The sequence below is a fragment of the Micromesistius poutassou genome (assembly GCF_964030765.1).
Source record: "Micromesistius poutassou genome assembly, chromosome: 23".
Classification (NCBI taxonomy): domain Eukaryota; kingdom Metazoa; phylum Chordata; class Actinopteri; order Gadiformes; family Gadidae; genus Micromesistius; species Micromesistius poutassou.
In genome coordinates this window covers 8,674,047-8,697,684 of record NC_140293.1, presented here as the reverse complement: position 1 = coordinate 8,697,684, position 23,638 = coordinate 8,674,047, and the positions used below count along the sequence as shown (strand labels likewise).

The 23,638-nt window shown below is 42.4% G+C and overlaps 1 protein-coding gene across 1 annotated transcript in view; it reads left to right on the top strand.

Moving 5' to 3' along the window:
- The window catches only part of LOC311368773 (inactive dipeptidyl peptidase 10-like), a gene marked incomplete at both ends in the record, with an annotated part of 104,816 nt that extends 81,392 nt beyond the window's left edge, over nucleotides 1–23,424 (top strand). The window contains 10 exons of the mRNA XM_084487551.1: nucleotides 1,184–1,231; nucleotides 3,396–3,494; nucleotides 5,467–5,536; nucleotides 6,147–6,341; nucleotides 7,294–7,348; nucleotides 7,432–7,531; nucleotides 16,634–16,692; nucleotides 17,449–17,521; nucleotides 18,273–18,346; nucleotides 23,296–23,424. Of these exons, the coding sequence (XP_084343677.1) occupies nucleotides 1,184–1,231; nucleotides 3,396–3,494; nucleotides 5,467–5,536; nucleotides 6,147–6,341; nucleotides 7,294–7,348; nucleotides 7,432–7,531; nucleotides 16,634–16,692; nucleotides 17,449–17,521; nucleotides 18,273–18,346; nucleotides 23,296–23,424 (902 nt within the window). The remainder of the gene's footprint in view (nucleotides 1–1,183; nucleotides 1,232–3,395; nucleotides 3,495–5,466; nucleotides 5,537–6,146; nucleotides 6,342–7,293; nucleotides 7,349–7,431; nucleotides 7,532–16,633; nucleotides 16,693–17,448; nucleotides 17,522–18,272; nucleotides 18,347–23,295) is intronic.
- Between the last annotated feature and the right edge of the window lie 214 nt (nucleotides 23,425–23,638).

The window sequence follows — 23,638 nt, the reverse complement described above, 5'->3', positions numbered from 1 at the left end:
CTTCTGCTGTAGTGTATTGGTTGCTACACCGGAGCAAAGTGAAATTCCGCCGCTGCTAAGAAAGTAGTCCCCCAAAATGTAAAGTGATCATTGCGATACAAGGATAGTTTTATTTCTAATATTATTCTATCAACACAGACATTTACATCGATAGTCAGGCATTATAATTGGTTTGCATTGGGTGTACTTTGGAGTGGGTAAAACTGTTTTTATTGGCAGGCTAGCAGTTCCCCTCGACTTGCGCTAGCCTAGCACCAGAGATTTCTGCAATTAGAAGGACTGAATGAAAAGTGTTGAAAACGGTCTCCAATGACAAATAACACACTGGTTCACTTGGAAATGAGACCCGATGTCCTGAACTACCCCTTTAAGATCGCTTTATCACGGAGCGTGAATATCTAATATCTTTCCAACTCTAACCCGGTTTGACAAGATTAATAGGTGATAGGTAATAATCCATAGCTCTTGACTTATAGTTGTTTTGATTTACTTCCAAGTGTTGCATAGAATTGCGCATATCAATTGCATACAGAACAAGACTGAGGTAAGGTTACATGCTCAGCTCGAGCAGATTTTTTAACAATATCGATACGGATAGTTTTTTCACAGTTGAGCTTTGACTGTCAGGTTTTTCTAGAAGATGTTGGTTTGTCTTTAGATTTAAGATGAAATATCCCCAGGTATCTGCGTGAAGCAGTTCTCCTGTCAAGCCATATCAAATCCAAGACATACCTTATTCAAGACATACCTCATTCAAGACAGAGCACATCCAAGAAATATCCAATCCAAGATATACGACATCCAAAAAAAATCACATCCAAGACATCTCATCACATTCAAGAGGTAACACATTCAAAAAGGTAACAAAGAAATAGCTAGGTATGATGAGGTAATTGTGTCTCTGTTATGTATTTGTAGACTGGTGTTTGTGTGAGGCCTTTAGACACATGGCCAGCCATCTTTGTAGTGCTGTTTTGTTGTAATTTGTGATTGAAACTTGAGATCATGACTTTCACAGTGAGACAGATAACTTTCCCCTGGGACATGAATATAAACTACTCAAATGTGTAAAACTGTAAAAGTTGTCCTTTGGGACAGAGCAGATTGCCCTTTGATGTTCAGTGAAACGTTTACCAAAACCTCTTTGTGGCTCTATGATGAATATGTGTTCTTCCTATCCCAGGTCCTGGTATCCCCAGTACCACAGTTCACCAGCTCTCTGATATGACTGGTAGGTTGCGCACTGTCGCTCAATTACCTGAGTGTCTTTCAGCGAGTTGCATCACACCCTGCATTTCACCAACATTGCTGAAACTATTAGTTTATATATCTATATTTAATTAGTAAATGTGTTTGTGTGTGGGTGCATGTGTGTTTGTGTGCCATATTCAATTTAACTATAATACAACATTCATATCTCCAGCCCATCTTGTAAATATTAGTAAATTACAATAACAATTGAACCATTAATAATGATCATTCCATTTTGACTAAAGCAAGTGTTGAGAAGCAGTTGTCCTCCACTGAATTGTAAGTGCACTAAAGGGACTTAATTTATGCAGCTTGTTAATCTGCAATCATGCCTTAAGTGCTTTAGCTTGGAACTAGGTGTTGTGTTTCCAGTATCCTTCCTCTTCTTAGGCGTGTGTGTGTGTGTGTGTGTGTGTGTGTGCTTACCTGTGCTTGTTTGTGTTTGTGTCTGTAAGAGTGATTATCCTTAATCGCCTAATCCAAGTCAAATTTGCATTCCCTGAATACACTCAAAAAATAACTAATTGGATGAACTCAATTCAATTGTGGGCAGAATTTCCATCCAATAAATATATGTTACCCCAACCTAAAACAAGTCCATTGATTCAATATAATGTATTTGAGTTCATCTACCATTTTTTTAAAAGTTGGTCCAGCTGAAACTAAATTCATCTAATGAAATTAAATTGAGTTACCTCTACATATTTGTGTCAAAGGTGATTATATTAAAGTAGTTAAAATAAATTGTGTTTGTTCAACCTAAAAATATATGGTTAATCGAAAATTAATTATTCAAACCCCCCTACCCCTATAACCCCATATAACATACATGAGACATTACCTGTTTGAGGTGCTTTTATTTAAACCCAACCGGATCATTAGTGCAGCCAAAAGATTATTTCTTTCGAACAAGACTTCAAAATAAGTAAGTATTAGTAGTAATTCCTCAATGCAAAAAAAAGGGAAGAGCAATTACAGACCAATGCTCTATTATTTATGGCTCAAAGCTCAGTTAAAAAAAAAAAAAAGAAAGTGTCAGTCCCAGTGTTATTGTTCACCCGTTCCTCCTTTCACATCAACAGTTTGATTTTCAATTGCTGTATTTTGGTGTTGAGCCTGTGTCCATCCAGATTCATAAGGATTTTCTGGACAAACTCAAAAGTGTATTTCAGGTTGTCTGGGAAACTAAGATCCAGACCATAGATAAGCCCAAACAGCGTGATGAAAGCCATTGTAGCACTTCCGACTGTGTGAATGCCCATAACTGTGGCAACAATGTCGTTCTCTGCATCCTCAGAGTTGTAGTCGCTTGCTGCAGGCAGAATAGGACCAAAATGGCGCGTGCCTCTGGGCGTGGAAAGAGCTAGACTAAGGGCGTGGTCACCTCACCTGCGCATGCTCCCCTAATTGACATCAATCTTTTTGGGTTGAACGGATAGGTCAGCAGCGTCAGCAGAAACGATGAATACATTTTAAGTTACACGTTGTTAAACTATTTTGGTTTTTATTTGAATTAATATATATTTCATTAGACAAATATAATATTAATTTGTCACATCTAAGAAGGGCTTGAATCATTTTTTTGAGTGTAGGAATATAAAGAGCTGTGCTTACATTCAGTATTTTCAGTTACCATGCAACATAGAGATGCATACAATAGATCATAATATTCTTAAACTGTGTTGTCATTTTGATGACAGTGTGGATATCATATTCTTTCCTCTAATGCTCTCAGACTACTGTTATTACGATGTCCATTTGATGAATCCATGAATGCAGTGATATATTTGAATGGATATTGATGTGTCTTGATGCTGGTGGTGGTGCTGGTGATACTGGACTTATGGTGCTAATGGTTGACCTCTCTGAACACTGGAGTGCAGATGGGAGGAGAGAGATGCTACATTCATGCTTTGCATGAATGTAGCATCTGAAATACGAGAAGCCAAAAGCCAAGGTAGACATGCACCATTGTGATTGGTTGAAATGAGTTCTTTCTGAATGCTTGAAGATGATGATGGAGAGTTGTGCTGTGTGCTGCTCGAGCATTTTCTCCACCAAACGATTAACAATTACGTTTATTTTTATTTGTACTTATCTATATATTTTATTGATACTTTGCTTTCCGTCTGTTGGACACGCAGGGAACATCAGTGTGGAGAGCAACAGGGTTTTAGCAGAGGCATTGCGGTACCGGACTCTGCCCAGGAGGGACAGGGGAACCGTGCATATCAACCACTTTGGTACATAACGTGTGGACGTGACACGCGTGTTTCCACAGACAACTCACATTGAATTACCTTTTAATTGTTTCATTCTTTATGATTATGCTCTTTATCTACATCCTCTCCATCATCATTATCTCCCTCATCACCATGACTACCGTCTTTGATACATATTTTAACTCACCATTCATTCTCTCTCCACAATAAGAGTTCCCCTCGTGATGATCAGGTAACAGATACAGTTGACAGCCGCCCACTTTAGAGTTGTGTTCAAGTGTTCAATGAGAACGGCACTGGTGGCGTTCAGGCAACAAATCCAGGATAAACCCAATTAAAAGAACAGGTGTGGAGCTTCGTGAGGCGATTATGAACTGGCTCTGTATCGAAAAACATGGTGTTTTACTGGGACAACTAGACACTGAGACACAGCATATGGCTTCCTCTCTCTCTCTCTAATTTATTAAATAACTAATTTTTTGCGCTTCAAAGGCCTGAAACAGATAACCAACCCAATTTCACACCAAAATGTGTAATAGATTTGTTGTTCCACAAAGTATGAGTTTACGTTTTTCTATTATTTTCTATAGGCCAGCATCCATGTCACGTGACAGAAAACAAGATGGATGAAGATTATATTGTTTTGGCATTAAAGTGGGGTTTCTAGTGAGAATTTTGTAATATTCTTTCAGGTCTTGCCAGAAAATTATTTGAATACAACATTTTCTATTGTTGCTATGATGGTTGACCATATGCGCTTGTTTACCCATCGCCATCATTTCATTTTCTGTAACATGCTCACATATTTCCTGTATTTAATACATGAACATGTAATATGAGCACATTATTCTGAACAACCCTGGAATCCTCATTCATATAGGCAATAGGAGTTGACTGCCGCCCCTATAATGAATGGATGCTGGATGCTGTGTGAGAAGGCTTCATGACTTCATAACCTCATTAGGAAGATTCAACTTTCCATCTTTAGAAATTATACCACATTAATGTGGTTCTCTATTCCTTGTTCCTATAAGGCAGCTTGTCAGGATCATTGCACTGAACTACAGAAATAGTCAATAAGCACCGAGCATGAATAATAACCTCTCACACATGAAGGGGTCATTGGCGTGGCACAGTGGGGAGGCACTGCTCTGTGTGGTGCACCTTGGAATATCGCTCTAGTTCATAGCCAGCATTACGTTGTCTTGGAATATCGCTCTAGTTCATAGCCAGCATTACGTTGTCTTGGAATATCGCTCTAGTTCATAGCCAGCATTACGTTGTTTATGACAAAAACAACATTTTACAGCAGCTCATCTGCCACACATATTGTCATTATGGCAACGAATCTGAGGTTTGGAGTCAAAGCCGGCTAAATTATTTATCTATAAATAAGTAAATGACTGAAGTGCCCAATTAAGGTGATACATCCTCATCTTGTTAAATGCCACACATAATGTAAGAATGTGACCTGTGCTTACATTGTATAGATTAATGTACCTCAACACAGCGTCCCGCACCTATCACAGGAAACAAGAATCATCATTTTGGGGGTTCAGATATTGTGTTGATATGTTCATGTATATACAGGATATACAGGATATATGCGTGCATGTCACAGAAAATGAAATAATGGCCATAAGTTGTGTTGTGTTGGCAGACAGAAGAAGCCCTATAGAAAAGATAAGGCCACATAAACATAGGCAACTCACAATTTTTAAGCCGTTAATGTGAAACAAATACGTTTTCCGCCGTGGACCAACTATTACACAGTTTGGTATGAGATAAGGTTGAAATAACACACATCTGAAAATAGTGTTCTTGTTGAAATATTCCTCTTGTTTTTAATTAATTGGCAAACACGCTTGGTTGTTCATTTGTCTTCAGTTGTTCATGAACTGCATATAAAGCTTTTATTTGTACAGACGGTGAGGACTGCAGTGGAAAAAAAATTATATAAAAAAAAACTAATATTTGTCCTTTGTTTTTGCAGCACTCCACATGGAATTATCTATCCCAGCAGCTTTGGATGAAACAATACCACACCCACTCTTATTGATTCTGTACGAAAACCCTGTTTAACTAAGCCTCTGTAAATAGTACTTTATTTTTATGAATACATTAGCTGTTATGTCTTGGTCCTGCAGTAAGGCTGTTGATGATGGGTTTAATTGCGCTGTCACCCATCCATGCGGTGCTGAAACGTGCTAGAGTGCCATCAAAGCATCATCAAAGTACTGGCAGTTACCAATGCTTCAATGGTGCACTCAGGCAAGGGCTGACCCCGCTGGGGGCCCCCTATTATTCAAATATTGTAAGCACTTTGTAAATCATTAAGGCTTTTTAAATTATGAACTTTTATCAAATGATCTTTTTAATAATTTAGAATTGATCTCATCATTTATAATTAATGGGATTATGAATAGCTTACTAAGCTTGCGTTCTTCCATGTTGCATGAATGGACGCTCACGTCCTTCTGTCCTGCTAGTCGTCCTTCATGCGTTTGCTGGAATCCATTAAAAATTTAGTTCAAATTGATCTCATCATTTCTTTAGGACTTAAAATATTTGACAGGACTGGCTGTGAATTCAGTGATTAAATCATTGCACTTTGTTGTGTATCTCAACACGGAGAGGCTGTTTGAGTGAGTCAGTGCTTCCTGCTGCTCACAGGAACAGCGCGCCTGGCGAGCAGTCGGTGAGCGACCTCTTCCTTCTGGACTGGGACTCAGCGCTGGTGAGCTCCGACAACGTCATCGTGGCACGTCTGGACGGGCGGGGCAGTGGCTTCCAGGGCCAGAGGGTCCTCCATGAGCTGCACCAGCGCCTGGGGACCGTGGACGTCCAGGACCAGATCACAGCAGTAGAGTACGTAGAGTACGCAGCAGTAGAGTACGTAGAGTATGCAGCAGTAGAGTACGTAGAGTACGCAGCAGTAGAGTACGTAGAGTACGCAGCAGTAGAGTATGTAGAGTACGCAGCAGTAGAGTATGTAGAGTACGCAGGAGTAGAGTACGTAGAGTATGCAGCAGTAGAGTACACAGCAGTAGAGTACGTAGAGTATGCAGCAGTAGAGTACGCAGCAGTAGAGTACGTAGAGTATGCAGCAGTAGAGTACGCAGCAGTAGAGTACGCAGCAGTAGAGTACGCAGCAGTAGAGTACGTAGAGTACGCAGCAGTAGAGTACGTAGAGTACGCAGCAGTAGAGTACGTAGAGTACGCAGCAGTAGAGTACATAGAGTACGCAGCAGTAGAGTACGTAGAGTACGCAGCAGTAGAGTACGTAGAGTACGCAGCAGTAGAGTACATAGAGTACGCAGCAGTAGAGTACGTAGAGTATGCAGCAGTAGAGTACGCAGGAGTAGAGTACGTAGAGTATGCAGCAGTAGAGTACGCAGCAGTAGAGTACGTAGAGTATGCAGCAGTAGAGTACGCAGCAGTAGAGTACGTAGAGTACGCAGCAGTAGAGTATGTAGAATACGTAGCAGTAGAGTATGTAGAGAAGGCGCCGCTAGATTCACAGTTCAACACCTTCCTGTGGCAAAGCGCAGACTGCAGTATAAACACAAATTAGACAAATTTAAATGAAGTGGTTACAATATATATATATATATATATATATACTTCTGTAAGTGTATTCTGAAAGTGTCTTCTAACCCTGATATTTAAGTACAAATTAAATCATTTACGTTTATGCCTTTATAGGAATTTGCAATTCGGCCATTTACATTTAAAGGGTCTACCGTAACACTGATATCTCCATTAACTGCTCTCATATAAAAAACAACATTTCTTTAATCCTCTGTAATTCATTCCCCAGGTACCTCTTTCAACTGCCCTACATCGACCGCAACAGAGTAGGAGTCTACGGCAAGGTAGGTGCATTATGACTATTAATGAATGACACGGGGTCCCTCTGTAAAGCCTTGACCTTCCCGGTGGGGGGGGGGGTCCACAGGCCTACGGGGGGTTCCTGAGCACAGTGCTGCTCCTCTCCCACCAATCCCCCTTCAGATGTGCGGCCTCCGTCTCGCCGGTCATCAACTGGAGACTTTACGGTAGGATGGTCTCCGTTCATCCTCTCATTCATACCCTGGTGAATTCATCAGATGTCAGGGAGTCACGGCCACCATACAGAGAACATGAACATGAGGTGATATCAGCTGACCCCCTGCGTCCGCCCCCTGGCCCCCTGCTGCAGAGAGAGACTTACTTTGACTTGTTATCATTATAATCCATTAGTAACCATATTCTTTAATCCATAAATAACTATTAAACACGCAGTGTTTGGTGATATATATATATATATATATATCTGTAAAAAAAAAATATATATATATATATATATATTAAGACTGTCCAAATTAGCGTGTTAATAATGCGTTAACACAATCTTATTTTAACTTGATTAATAAAAATTGCCGCATTAACGCACATTTCTCTTTTTTTTTTTTTCCACTGTCATTTTTGAAAATGAATTCATATCAGAAATCATTTTTGTTTTTAGATCCACTTACTTTACATTCAATTGTACAATTGTACTAATTAACTGCCTGTTTACAATTCCCAAATTTGTGGTGTTCCGTAAGTTTCATATTCAACCCACACTGAGTGAGTCAATAAAACTCCCTCAAGATCACTTTGTCTATATATATATATATAGATATATATATCTATATATATATATATAGATATATATATATATATAGATATACGCTGCTGTCGCTGCATGAAAACCAACATAGCACACTGATTTCTAACCTTTGTTAAGGAAAAAGGAAAGCAAAATTCACTGTTACTGTAAAAATAGAAGACATATATAAAATGGGCACCAAAGCAACCAACATTATGGCTTAATGTGAGTAAAATATCTCAAAAGAAGCCAGATTGAGCTAGAATTCATATCATTATCAATTCAGTGTAAGGAAATACTGTGTTGAGAATATAAAGTCTAAAGCCCTTTGGGAATTTTATTTTTTATAAGTCAAAACAGGTTAAATTAAGGCTTAAACAAGAGCTTAATGTGGGATAATAACCTAAAACAAAACACAAATGCCTACTTCAATATTCGACTTGAATATATGTTTCAAGTCTAACTAAATAATTGAAGGAATGAAATGTTCACATTATTGTAGCACATTGAAGGTGAACCATGTGAGTTTAATGTAGCTGAATGGGCCTTTAACCAAAAACATCTAGCATAATAATAGTTTAATGTAGCTGAATGGGCCTTTAACTAAAAACATCTAGCATAATAATCTCAAGGACACTGATATACAAATATAATATAAACATACATTTTGAAAAAACTGAAACTGTTGAACACTTTTAATAAATATGAGCTAGTCTACTGTTACCTGTCTCTCAACTGGCAGAAATGAAAGTCAGCCCTCCACCATAATAAGGACATACTGTTGTATCAAACATCCAACCCAAACATCCAACTCACGCGATTTCCTGCTCATGCTCACAAACGTTAATCTATTGAATCGTGTCCCAGAGCACGATTGTCCGACTTTTTTCGTGCTACACAGAACGAAATGTAAACCCATGCATTTTGATTGGGAGCGTTTCTCAGACTATATTTTGACTAAAATGAGAGAGAGAGAGACTTCAGAAGGAGTGTGCACAGACAGTACAATGCACCCTCTAGTTATATATATATGTAAATTTTTCACATTTTTGCAGTAGACCTCCTCAAAAACTTAAACAAATTTTCCGTGCTACACAAAACGAAATGTAAACCAAAACCGTGTTTTGGATGGGAGCGTTTCTCAGACAACTTTCGTGCTGGACAAAGCTAAACGAGAGAGAGAGAGAGAGAGAGAGAGAGAGAGAGAGAGAGAGAGAGAGAGAGAGAGAGGCTTCAGAAGGGGTGTGTGCAGACAGTACAGTGCACCCTAGTTATGTATGTGTCATAACCACGAATGCAACAAGGGTCAATGCTTTGTATTATGGATACTCCAACTTTTGCAGCAGATAGTGCGATGCACCCTCTATTATGCATCGTGTTCATGCTCATGAAAATGTATCTATTGAATCGTGTCCCAGAGGCCAGATTGTCGGGCATACAAATATCTCGTTATAACGAGATATAAATTCTCGTTATAACGAGATCTGTATCTGACCATTGACCATCCTCTTGGAAATTCAGTTTTTGAGGAGGTCTGCTGCAAAAATCTGTACACTGTACTGTCTGCACACACCCCTTCTGAAGCCCCCCCCCCCCCCCCCCCCCCCTCTTTCTCTCTCTCTCTGGTGCATGCTGGGAGTGAGTTGTGTGAGTGAGTCAGGAGCGTGTGCGTTTCAATCTTGATTTACTTTTGTTTGTAATGAATTATAATTTAATGGGAGTGCACTGGTGATAGTTATGTTATTGACACTTGTTTTCTGGGTGTTTAGGGGTTTTGACTGTAGGGTCGTGCCTGCCGGCGTACTCGCTGGTCGGCGTCTTGGTTGGACGCCGTGGTAAATGGCGAGTTCGCTCAGCTCACGACGAAACATGGCATCAAAGTTGGTGGCGGTTTCCCGTGTAGCGTGGAGGACATCGGGCTGGCTGTGGGAGAGGTAGTCCGGTGTAGCAGCGTGAAGTGGGCCGCTCGGATGAACAGCGCCCTAGGCCTCTTCCTGGACCAGGTGGAGAAGGTGAACCGTGTCATCGAGACGGGTCTCACGGTGAATGGTATGTTTGTGCAGATGCTGCCGCTGTTGCAGCAGGCAACAAGAAAAACATTATCCAATGTCCCTCCTTTCATTACTGACAAGTTTCTCAGTAGAGAGCTGTCCAGACATGGAAAAATTGTCTCACCAAAAAGATGCTGTCTGGGTTTAAGTCTCCCTTGATGAAGCACGTGGTGTCTCACCGGAGACACTTATATACGACACTTAACAATCGGGCTGCGGGGCTGGACCTCCGGTTTCATGTTAAAGTAGCTGATTATGATTAAGTGATTTTTGCATCCTTGTCGGCACCGTGAAGACCGGTCTGGGCGCGGGGAGCCGTCTCCACCTGGCCCCGTCTCCGCCGGGCCCCGGGGGGCAGCGGAGTGGTTGCTCCGACGGAGGGGCGTGCAGTCGCGGGGCCGAGTGCGGTTTTTGGGCGGCCGATCGCCGCATCGCTCACAGCGGGTCGCAGGGCTGCCGTGGCCGACACTGAGGACGGGGTAAGAGTGCACAATGGTGAGGTTGAGGTGGGCGAGAGTGAGGTGAGTGGGGAAAAAGAGGAAACACCAAGTGAACAATACAAAAAAAAAGTGGGAGAAAATGGGATGGGTGACTGTATGTTCAGACCAAAAGCACACAAAGCGTGCAAAGATCCCGAAGTCATTCACTTTCTATTGGGAGCCAGGTGGAGAAGGCGGAGGAAGCAGAAAAGGCGGAGGCGGGCGGAATAGGCGGAAAAAGCAAGTTAAAAATCCTCCAACGTTATGTAATGAGCTGTGACACGTCTAGGCGGTAAAGGGGTGAAGCCATGACCAATGGGGATGTCTTGATCTGCTGATGTCCCTCGGTCAGGTGGCTCCCAGAGAACCACCCATGTCATTTTGGTTCCTACCAAACATTCGTTCCGAGATGGAGCTTGAAATTTTGATTGCTGCCGTAGCAGAACAGCCGGTCCTCTACGATTTGACGCTATTTGCATATAGGGATCAATTAAAGACGGCCGATGCTTGGAAGAAGCTGATCACAACCCTGGAGGATCTTCCCGTGCACCCAAATCCGGGGACAAGGACGGCGTCTTGGCAAGTACAGCAGGGCAACACCAAACGCAACTATCTCCATTTCATCCATATCGATAACGATATGCAACTGAGATTAAGTGCAGCTATTTATAGAATATGTTTTGGTTCTAGAACTCTCCATTCCAGCGGGAATGCAATTGATTTGCTGACATTAGGGCCCGTGGCGTGCAAGCTCTTTAAATTTAGAAGCAAGAACGAACATTCCAAAGGGTGACAAAAGCGACAAAAGCGACATACGGTGGTGTGGACATGGTGGATAAGGCGTATTTTCCTCTTTGTGCGCTTTTAGTCTGAACATACAGTGAGGAAAATATAGAGACAATAGGAGGAAGTGGTTGGGAGGAGAATGTAAAAGAGATGAGTGAGATTAGCGAGGCACAGGGTGAAACCGCTGAGTCGGGGGAAACAGCAGAAGGTGAGGCAAGTGAAGCCAGTGAAGTGCAGCAGCGAGAAGAGGGAAGCTCATGGGATGAACAGGGAGAAGAGGAGGAGATGATTGTGGAGGAAACAGCAGTAGCCAGGCCAAAGCCTGCAGCAAAACGCAGAGGGAAGGCTAAAATCAAAAACAGTGATGCAAAGGCAAGCAGGTTGGGGAAAGACAAGCAGACTGGGAGAACACAAACAGCACAGACAGACAGTGAGAGTTCAGATGATCTTGCACATGGAAAAACTAAGTTGTAGTCAGCAAAAAAATATATAATTCATCTGAGAGAATTAAGTCCTTTCTTCAGGACACCAAAAATGTAAAATGAGTTAAATTCTAGGAATATTTCCCAGACATTTCAGCATTTTATGTTTCCGCCAGATTTTATGCGAACAACAGACTTGAATCTGGCATTACAGGCCAGGAAATGTACACACTGAGAAAACGTGCTGAAAGCAAGAAGTCAAATGAACAGCAATGAACGTAGAAAGTCTGTCTTAATGTTTTTATTATTTTAATTTTTTTATTTAGTTTTAAATACCCCACTCATGACTGACGTTTTTAGAATGTGAAGTCTTAATGTAAATGGAGCAAGGGAGGCAAAAAAAGTGGGCACTCATTTATGAGACTTCTAAAACAAAGCAAATTGATGTCCTTTTCTTACAAGAGACCCATAAACCTAACCTAGTAGTGCTGAAAACGAGGGAGAATGGGAAGCAGAGGTAGTGCTGAGCCACAACACTAATTTCAGTGGAGGAGTGGGCTTCCTCTTCTCTAGGAGTTTCTCTCCAGTTTCCATGGAGGTCATCGTGGGGAGGTTGCTTTTAATTAAAAATTGGTTTGAACAATTTAATGTGTTTTTTATAAACGTCTATGCTCCAACCAATGGTACAGAGAGGAAGCTGTTTTTAGAAAGAATAACAGATAAATTAAATAGTTGCAACTCTGAGGATTTTTTATTCTTGGGTGGGGATTTTAATTGTACAGAAAATGCGACGTTAGATCGCAATCATGCAGAGCCACATCCAGCCTCTCAACATGCACTGAGGCAGCTGGTCTATTCTCATAGGATCTCCTCAGCTAGACTTTATCGTTTTTATGTTTTTAAGCATCATTTTAATATTTTTAAAAATGTGTAGAATTATGCCTACTGGTTTTAGTGATCATTCCTTGCTTGTATGTCATGTTTTGATTAGAGATTTTGAGCCAAAAACGTACATTGGTATTTTAACAGTTTTAACATTACACGAAAAGTTTAAGGATGCTTTGGGTTATTTTTGGGGTGTTTTAGGCAGACAAAGAGTGATTTTAGTAGACTGCAGTGGTGGGACCATGGAAATACTCTAATTCAACTGCTGCTGACATAGAATTTGTGCGGCTGACAAATTCTATGTCAGCAGCACACCCTCAATGTCTCACAGGACATCGCTAGATCTATGAAGGACTTGGAGACTGTTATAGTAGAGCTGGAAAAGATGAGTAAGTCATCTGGAGAATAGGGATATTTTGAAATCCTCAAAGAAAAAAAGCTAGCTTTAGCTAACCTGCTGGACACCAAACTACAGGGTGCGTTAGCCAGGTTCCGAATTCAGAACATCTCCGAGATGGATGCTCCCTCTAGCTTCTTTCTCGGCCTGTAGAGGGAGAACGGACAGAGGCGTGTAATCCACACACTGCTCTCAGACACAGGGGCTGAGCCAGGGCAGATCAGAGAGAGAACTGTCAAGTTTTATTCCTCCCTCTACTCTTCGGAGTTTGAGGAGGAGGACACACTGGAGGGGTTCTGCAGTGCGCTACCTCAGGTCTCTACGGAGACCAACTCACAGCTGGAGAGGCCGCTGCACAGCGAGGAGCTGCTGGCTGCCTGCAGAGCATGCAGGGGCGGAGGGCTCCGGACATCGACGGTCTGACAGTAGAATTTTATAAAATGTACAATTTATCTGCAGACTTGTTAGATGTTTTTAATGAGAGCCTGGCCTGCGGCTCCATGCCAATGTCCTGCTGTAGAGAGGTTATTACGCTTCTACCCAAAAAGGGGCTTTGTGTGGATTACAAGCTTCTGTTCAAAGCCTTCGCCAACAGGCTGAGGGGAGCTATGGAGCAGTCCATCCATCGGGACCAGACGTACTGTGTGCCAGGCAGGTCCATGGTAGATAATGTCCACCTGATTCGGGATGGAGTTCTCTAAGTCTATTGGCATTAATACTGGTTTGATTTCCCTAGACCAGGAAAAGGCATTTAACCGCGTTGAACACAACTTCCTCTGGAAAGTTATGGAGAAATTTGGGTTCAGCGCTGGTTTCATAGCCAAGATCAAAGGTGGTCATTTATTATTATTAGTGAGTATTATTAGTGATTTTACAGCTACATCGGAAGCGAGGGTTAACTGGAGAAAGAGCGAGGCTGTGGGTGAATCCGGTGGCGGTCTCCCAGTTCTTCCCCAAAATTTGACCTGGAGGACAGATGGTTTAAAATACTTTGGTGTATTTCTTGGGAAGGAAACCATAGTCCAGAAGAACTGGGAGAACGTCACAGAAAAAGTTGAAGGTTGACTTTTTTTTTTTTATGGAAATTTTGCAGCTACTGCCGCAAAAAAACTCTATAGAGGTAGAGTTCTGGTTTTAAATAATCTAGTAGCTTCCCAACTGTGGCACCGTCTCTCATGTGTTGACCCTCCCTCAGGCTTACTAGCTCAAATTCAAAAAAATATGGTGGATTTCTTCTGGGATGGGTTGCACTGGGTGCCACAGGGAGTACTGTTTTTATCTAGAGAGGAGGGGGGACAGGGCCTCATCCACCTGGCCAGTAGACCAGCCACATTTAGAATTTAGTTTTTGCAAAAGTTTCTGTCTGGTCCGACCGACTCGGTATGGAGGAATGTGGCCAGCTGCATTCTCAGACGTGTAAGTAACCTGAGGCTGGATACTGCTCTGTTTTTAACATATTCTCAATTCTTAAAATGAAGTGGGATACCTCTGTTTTATCAGGGTGTTGTCATGGGCCCTTTTTATTCATAAAACATGTCAAGAAGCTAACTCTCTGTACTGGTTGTTAAAGGAGCCACTGATCCACGGGGGCCAGGCTGGACATCAACAACAGTACCACCCCGGCCTGATGGGGCCACTGTGTAGTTCAGGGACCGTTTGCCTGCAGCAGCTGTTTGAGGTAGTGGGGCCAGCGCTGGACAATGCTTCGATCTCACCGAGTGGCTGGGAGACTCCTGGAGCTCTGGAGACAGGCTGACCATTAAAGAAAAAAGCCTTCTGATGGACTACAGCCTAGGGAGAGCCACACCAGACCCCACTGACCCCTTCCCTGATGTCCACCTGAGCCCCGTGGTAGGAGAGCTGACAGGCCCCCTGCTGACTGTAAGCTGTCCTTAAGCAGGGCTGATAAAAAAACTGTCTATGCAAACTGCCCCCCCCCCCCCCCCCACTGTGTGGACCAATAGGTTAGGAGGCTGCAATGGGCCTGGTCCACAGTGGAAGTTGTTTTATGAACCTCCCCTCAAGAAACAGACCTCCAGTAGAGAATTTTACATGGCTCCATCACCTCCAATTCTTTTATTTATGTTTGTTTTGAGCATGTGTCTTTTTTTTCACTGTTTTTCACATTTTTACTGAGCGCAAGATACTCGCACAGTTTCACACTCTTTTAACATTGGTTTTTAATTGGTTTGGTGTAAATTTGAGAATGTTTGTAGAAATGTAGAAAACAAAGAACAGGATTCAGGCACAGTCTGGCTCTGCAACGTCAGGGCCAGGCTGTGGCTGGAGTACACATTTTATAAGAATATTGGAGATTTGGACACTTAAAATTCGCTGGTGCTATAAAAACATTGTCTGGTAGAAAATGACTTGCTGTTTTCACAAGTTTTTAAAAGATAATTTATTTTTAAATGAAGAGACACTCACAAATTGAAAATATTGACATATATAACTAGAGGTTGCACTGTACTGTCTGCTCACACCTCTTCAAAATCCTCTCTCTCTCTTTCTCCCTCTCTCTCCTTTCGTTCTGTGGAGCAGGAAAAAGTCTGAGAAATGCTCCAATTCTAAATGCATGGATTTACATTTCGTTCTGTGTAGCACGAAAAAAGTCGGATAACCGTGCTCTGGGACACAATTCAAGATTAACATTTGTGGCCATGAGCACGAAATTGTGTGAAACCGGGTTGAAAAAATCACAGAAGGTTTAAAATATAAGTGTGGCTAATGTAATTATTGTTATACATTTAAGACCCTGAAAATGCCCTAAAACAGATACATGTGTTTGCCAAGAGAAGGAGTGATGATCTAAACAAGAGACAGGCTGAGATGGCCCATTGGCATACGATTGTCTGTTCAACATGACAGTGGTCAGTAGTAGTGGTGCAAGGACAGTAAAACATTTGTGAATTACTATAGGTATTAAATAGGAGTAGCAAGGTAAGTGCCCTTGGGCCCTTGTAACAGAGGGGCCGTCTAAGGACCAGCACAGGTGCCCCTCTATACAATCCAAAGGTCCCGTCATGTATTAGGGCATGGGAACGGGACACCTCTGTGGAAAGGGTCTTTTGTCAAAGGTGTAGTGGCTGGTGTGATTGACTCCCAGCAGAAAGGCACTACACACCCTAACTCTCATGTCTGCCAGTTGGAAGGTAACTATCTTATATGCCTATACATACATGTTATTGAATGAAAGTGTATTCTTTTGCTGAGTGTATGTTTATATCATGAAGTGTCCTTGAGATTATTTTCAGATGCTTTTGAGTTTGTCAAAGGCCTTTCAGCTTCATTGGGCTAAACAGGCTTTGAGTTACATAACATGTGGTTGAACAATACAGATGATAACAAAATGGTAGAGGCCTGGCTATTGAAGGGCCAAATGAATGTGATCTTAAATGCCTCATATATTTAGGAAGGATGCTGAAAGAAATGAAGGTTGCACCTTTTCTAAATACATAATGTGTTTCTGGTACATGCATTCATTTGTTTCTTCTCATTTCTGTGAAGGTTCATTCTTCACGGAGCGGTACTTTGGCTTCCCAGCTAAAGAGGAAAGCCAATACCAGGTACAGTAGAGGTTCTTTTAAAGAGTTGAAGACAAACGTCTCATCTGCAGTTATCAGGATTTCTGATATTATATATATAAATTTGCAATATTTTGTATGAAATTAAGGTCATGAAGTTGTTGAACAATTCTATTTCAGGATTCAGAAACGTATATGATGAATGTCTGTAGTTCAGATGCTGTTGGGGTTTCATGGTTTTGGATTTTACTATTTTAATTCACGCAGCAGTTGGGCATAGCAGACAGAGCAGATTGTCATCCTTGCCACGGCCCTCAAAGTTCAAACAATTTCCGCTTGGACCCTGGTTGACACTGATATCCCAAAGAGTGTCCAATCAGATTGCATTTTTGTTGACGTTCTCAAACCAACAACATCAAAACGCCAGCTGTATTCTTCATTGCTAAATTCAATCCAAGTTTCAGGAGTTAAAAGTGCTACTCTGTTGGCAGGCTTTATTCTCAACGCCAAACACAACTTCCAGCGCTTAAAAAACACACACATTTTAAAATGTAAAATGTCATGAAAGGCCAGTGAGGGACATGATAGCTTACAGGACATTCTTACACATACATTTTATACTTCATACATATTTCATCACATAGTTGATCTTAGCCATGTGGCGAGAATGTCAATGTCCTGATTACAATGACCCTGTGTTACACTGAGCATTTGGCAAACAAAACACTTGAAATGAATCACTTGATGAGGTGAAGGGGGTTCAGAGTAACTGTGGGGTCCTCCCTCTATCTCTAACAGATATCCAGTCTGCTCTCCAACACCACAACACCAAACAACACCATGCTGCTCATCCTCCACCCCACTGCAGATGGTGAGTGGACTCTTCAGAATCACTCATGTATCCCAGAGTCAGAGACGTCCCTGGCCAACAAGCCATCCTGTGTTCAGACAGAACATTAAGAGGCTAATAGATGGAAGGAAGGATAGATGGGCCACGCCGTTATATGGACTTGTTGAGGTGGACGCAAAAGGACAATAAACATGCTTCACGAATTTCACTTTTCAGTAATCTGGTCAACAATTTAATCATTTAGTAGGCTTTTATATTTAAGTGAACAAAAGTTTAATCAGATATCATCAGTAGGTAGGACCAATCCAATACTTCATTTTTAATTAAATGTATTGTTTTTGGTTGCCAAAACCGTTTTTGAGAAGCAGAGGACCCATTTGTTTAATGAAGAATTGAACAGAATGTTTTTGCCTGCATGTTTTCTGTTTGAATCACCCTCTCATAACCCTAACCCTTATCACTGAGAAGTAAAAAATATCTAAAATAAATAATGTGTCCATGTAGTAAACTGCTCTTGCTCTTGGATTTATTTTTATATTATTTTGTTAATTCATCTTGTAAAAAGGGTTTTCATCTTTAGATTTGTAATATAAGGGAAGATTTGTGTTATCCGGTCTTTACATACTTTAGATATTTATAAATGATTATCTATATATCTATATAAACTATTCATTAACCGAATGAATAACCAATAACCAAACATTAACATATTCATTAACCCGAATCAATGAATGAATAATGCATTCCTCATTTGTAATTTATTTCATTTCAGCTACTGTTCACTTCCAGCATTCTGCTGAGCTGGTGAAGCTGATGTCTTCTGCCAACCTGAACTACACTCTGCAGGTTACCACCTCTCTCTCTCTGACAATCTCTCCCCCCAACTCTCTCTCTCTCTCTCTCTCTCTCTCTCTCTCTCTCTCTCTCTCTCTCCCCAATCTCTCTCTGTTTCTATGTCTATATTTATTTCTCTTGCTCTGGGTCACTCTCCCTCTCTCTGACAATCTCTCTCCCCTCAACTCTCTCTCTCTCTCTCTCTCTCTCTCTCTCTCTCTCTCTCTCTCTCTCTGACTCTGTTTCTATGTCTTGCTTTCTCTCTGACTCTGTTTTTATGTCTCTCTTTCTCTCTCTCTCTGAATCTCGATCTCTGCCTCTCTCTCTCTCTCTCTCTCTCTCTCTCTCTCTCTCTCTCTCTCTCTCTCTCTCTCTCTCTCTCTCTCTCTCCCCTGCCTGTCTATCATCCTTAAATCATCAATTATTTTGAGACCCACGGTGGAAATACAACCTTGTCCCGTTCAATGCATCTTCCTCAAGAAAAGCTTTAGGAACCAGGGTACGTTAAACCAGGGTATGTTAAACCAGGGTACGTTAGGAACCAGGGTATGTTAAACCAGGGTACGTTAGGAACTAGGGTATGTTAAACCAGGGTACGTTAGGAACCAGGGTATGTTAACCCAGGGTATGTTAGGAACCAGGGTACGAGAGGAACCAGGGTATGTTAGGAACCAGGGTACGAGAGGAACCAGGGTATGTTAGGAACCAGGGTACGAGAGGAACCAGGGTATGTTAAACCAGGGTATGAGAGGAACCAGAGGGGTGTTCCAAGAACGGAGGTTTAACAAACACAGAGTTAACGCTGAACTCTAGGTTGTTCGATCCTGTGCCGACTAACCCAGAGCTGTCGGTTCCACAGCACCGGTTATGAATTAGTTCAATCAACACGGGGTTGGTTAACACAGGGTTGTGCGCGTTCACGGCAAACCTATAAAGACGTGATGTATGGATCATGGAAATCCTGATCAAAATGGCGAAACGGGCCGCATATTTTACCGATCAAGGTACTAATTATAATTTTTCCTCCCTCAGCAACTAAAGAATAAAAATGATGGAAGAAAAGTATTTTTTTAATTTTTTTTATTTAAATGATTTCTGCAAATGTGGTCTCGCATCCTTTGTCAGCCCTTACAAACATTTGCGGAATGTGTTCCTCCTCGAGGAACGGGTAAAGTGGGGAGGCATCTCTTTGCGCAGAGTGGCTATATATTGTGGAGGACGGCGCATGCAACAATTACATCGCATGCCCGTTCCGGACAAACTCTTAGTCCACGTAGGCATTGGAATCTGGACTTCAATATCCCGAATGTATTTTAAATTTTAACGCGGGTTCTGCTGTGTGCCAGGTTAAATGTTGTCTGTGGTCCAGGAGCGGGATTAGGGTACGGGGTGATGAGCGTCGGGAGGCATGGATACCCTCGATCTCCTAGGAGATCCCCATCGAATTGCCCTGCGATCAAATACAAACTTTGAGCTATCTTGCACAAGCACAACAATTATATGAGGTCTAGGATATGTTCATAATGCAACGCACCCTGTTGAAATGTATTGCTCACATTGGATGTGTGCCATCAATGCACCCAATTACATTAGGAAATCCTGAAATATAACACCCAGATGAAAAGTCAACAAGGATAATTTCGGAGCCATTTGGGAACACTTAAAGTAGATAATGCTGACCTGCAAGTTGGTGAAACTCCATGAAGTTACGCAACAACCGCTTCAGCGCAAGACAGACGCACGGAGCGGCAGACGGTAGCTTTGCCTATGTGCTCAGCATCTCCTACACTGTACAAAAAGCTACCCGTCGCAAAAAAACGGAAAGCTATGCAAATTGTTTGTAGTGAACTGAGGGCAGATCCACGATTGGTAACATTTGCAATGTAGGGTTGGAGAAGGCTATTTAAATATATCAAAGAATCACGTGAAAAACTATATCTCTCCAGCAAAAAGTCATCCGGAAAGGACAATATGTCGAGCCGTGGTCTAATTAATCTCTCTGTGAATTGCACAAATTATTTGCGCTCCGATATCAATAGGCGAACACGTAAAAGCTGCGATAAACGTGGGTTTAAATATGCCGCTTTTCCACCGCCAGTACCTACTCGACTCGACTCGACTCGACTCGACTCGCCACGCCTTATTTGCGTTTCCATTGGCAAAAAAAGTACCTGGTACCTAGTACCGGGTACTTTTTTTTAGTACTACCTCCGTCGAGGTTCCATGCCAGCGGAGTAGGTACTTTTGTGTGACGTAAACAGGCTGCTGGTAACTGATTGGCCAGCGGCTGTAAATGGGAATATTCACTCAAGTTAAGTTGTGTCCGGCGTGGTTGGAGTCCACGAACCCGCTCCCGAGGGGGACACTGATCAGCGTTTCGCCGTGTGTGTCGCTCCTTTCCCGGGGCTAGAGTTAGGCTGCGCGTCGTTATGTGTGTCGGGCGTGGTTGTGTGTGTCCGGCGTGGCTGGAGTCCACGGACCGGCGTTTCGCTGTTTCGTTTCAGTGTCGTTACTTTCCTAGGGCTCGAGTTTCGCCTCTATCAACGTTACCGTATGACAACAATAGACGCGCAGTCATTGCGCTTTTTATTTTATTTTATTTCCCATCATAACCTTTCCCGGGAATCAGGAAATAGTCTTGATCAGATTCAGATTTCCCGGGAATCGCGTCTCCCGTGATTAAAACCTAATGACGACCCGCCCATGGTGGAGAGGTTCTTTTCTACGACCCGCCCACATTGAAGAGGTACTTTTTTAGATGGAAACGCAACCAAACCGAGTTGAGTCGAGGCGAGTCGAGTCGAGTCGAGTTGGTACTGGCGGTGGAAAAGCGGCAATAGCCTACTCTGAGCAAAACCGGGTTATCTTCCAAACTTAACCTGCGCAAAACCTGCTCCGACCAGGTTTGATTGAGAGCATATGTTTCTATAGCAACTTACATACCGTGTTCATTTTGGAATGGAAAACCTAGGGTTGCCGCTAACCCTGGGTTAACTTAGCTGGGTAAGTGATAAAACCGGCTTTGTGGAACACCCCTCTGGGTATGTTAGGAACCAGGGTATGTTAAACCAGGGTACGTTAGGAATCAGGGTACGTTAAACCAGGGTATGTTAGGAACCAGGGTACGTTAAACCAGGGTACGTTAAACCAGGGTATGAGAGGAACCAGGGTATGTTAGGAACCAGGGTATGTTAAACCAGGGTAAGTTAAACCAGGATACGTTAAACCAGGGTATGTTAGGAACCAGGGTATGTTAAACCAGGGTAAGTTAAACCAGGGTGGGTTAGGAACCAGGGTGTGTTAAACTAGGGTATGCTAAAACAGGGTATGTTAGGAACTAGTGCTGTCAGTTAAACATGTTATTAACGCTGTTAACACAAACCCATTTTAACAGTGTCAATAATAGCGTTTTTTTTTGCCATTTATTGATGGACAGTGTTACATTGTCTGAGAGATTATTTGCTCCAAGTGAGAATGTTAGTGTGAAATTGAACACTACAATATATGGCAATGTTGTTTTCAATAAAAAAACATTTGCACAAAGCAAGCCGATCCACTTTTCCATGTTGATAAGAGCATTAAAATGAGAAAAAATGAAAAAAAATTAAATCAAGGGACATTTAGAGTGGGGTAGTTAAAGTTAAAGGGGTAGTTCGGAATTTTGAGTGAGCCAGTGTGTTATTTATCATTGGAGACAGTTTTCAACATGTTTTGTTCAGTCCTTCTAGTTTCAGAAATTGCTGGTGCTAGGCTAGTGCAAGTCGAGGGGAACTGCTAGCCTGCCAATAACAACAGTTTTACCCACTTCATAGTACACCTGAGGCAAACGAATTATAACGCTAGACTATCGATGTAAATGTGTGTGTTGATAGAATAATGTTAATAAAACTACCCTTACATCGCATTGCATGTAGTTTATAATCCATGTAGTTGGAAGCAAGCTACGGCAGCGGCGGACTGATATTACCTGGAGTGCGCTTCTCTGTTTACCTTCTGCTGTAGTGAATTGGTTGCTACACCGGAGCAAAGTGAAATTCCGCCGCTGCTGAGAAAGTAGTCCCCCAAAATGTAATGTGATCATTGCGATACAAGGATAGTTTTATTTCTAACATTATTCTATCAACACAGAAATTTACATCGATAGTCTGGCGTTATAATTGGTTTGTCTCAGGTGTACTTTGGAGTGGGTAAAACAGTTTTTATTGGCAGGCTAGCAGTTCCCCTCGACTTGCGCTAGCGTAGCACCAGCGATTTCTGCAACTAGAAGGACTGAATGAAAAGTGTTGAAAACGGTCTCCAATGATAAATAACACACTGGCTCACTTGGAAATGAGGTCCCTTATCTTTCACTCTGTAAAGAAATCTCTGGAACACTGCCAAATACACAACAATTGAATTAATCACAGGAAAAGTGTTGTTGTTGTTGTTGTCATGGCGGTGGTGTTTGGCCCACACTTTCTCCTCTCCGTGGGTTGAGGAGCAGAGCTATGGATGCTCTTGTTAGCAGTAGTCTCCACCCTGCTATTTCCCTCTCCTCATGCTCCGCCGCGTGACAGGCGGACAAACTACTGGGAGCACATCCTCTTTCTGTGGGCCGTTGTCTAGGCCTGTCACTTCTCTGGGTGAACCGTGTGGGAACATGGCCTCCCTGCTTCTTCCTTTTATTGCTCTTGTTCTGTGTGACACATCCTGATTTGGCGTCATCTACTCTGTTCTGAGGGGTGGGGTTGTTTCCAGGCGCAATTCTAGGTTTCTTAAACATCCGGGGCTCAGTGGGACGATCGCGGGCGGACGAGATTGTTGACGGGGGGGGGGGGGGGGGGGGGGGGATCGCGGGCAGGATTGTTGAATCTATTTTTTCAAACAAAAATAGATTCGGGGCTATTTCCATTTGATCCGGGGCTTTAGCCCCGAATAAAACAGCCTAGTGATGCCACTGGTTGTTTCCTGTTCTACTCTAGATCTTTCCGGACGAAGGCCATGTGATCGCGTCGGACGCGGGCCGGCGCTACATGCTCAGATCGCTGACGAGCTTCTTCAGGAAGTGCTTCGAGGAGGAAGAGGGAGCTCCCGCCCCGCCCACAGACTAGGAGGAAGGCTGATCCTGATGTGGCGATCCTCCTGGTGGCGGTAAACCTCCAGCTTCCTGGAGTCAGCCAATGAAATAAGAGTAAAGAAAACACAGGCTCGAGAGGAAAGGGAAAAATGGATGTGTGCGTCAGTAGGTTTGAGGTCACAGGATGTGTTGATATCATGATGTCTACATGTAGGAATTAGTGAATCAAGGGATTAGCGACACAGCGT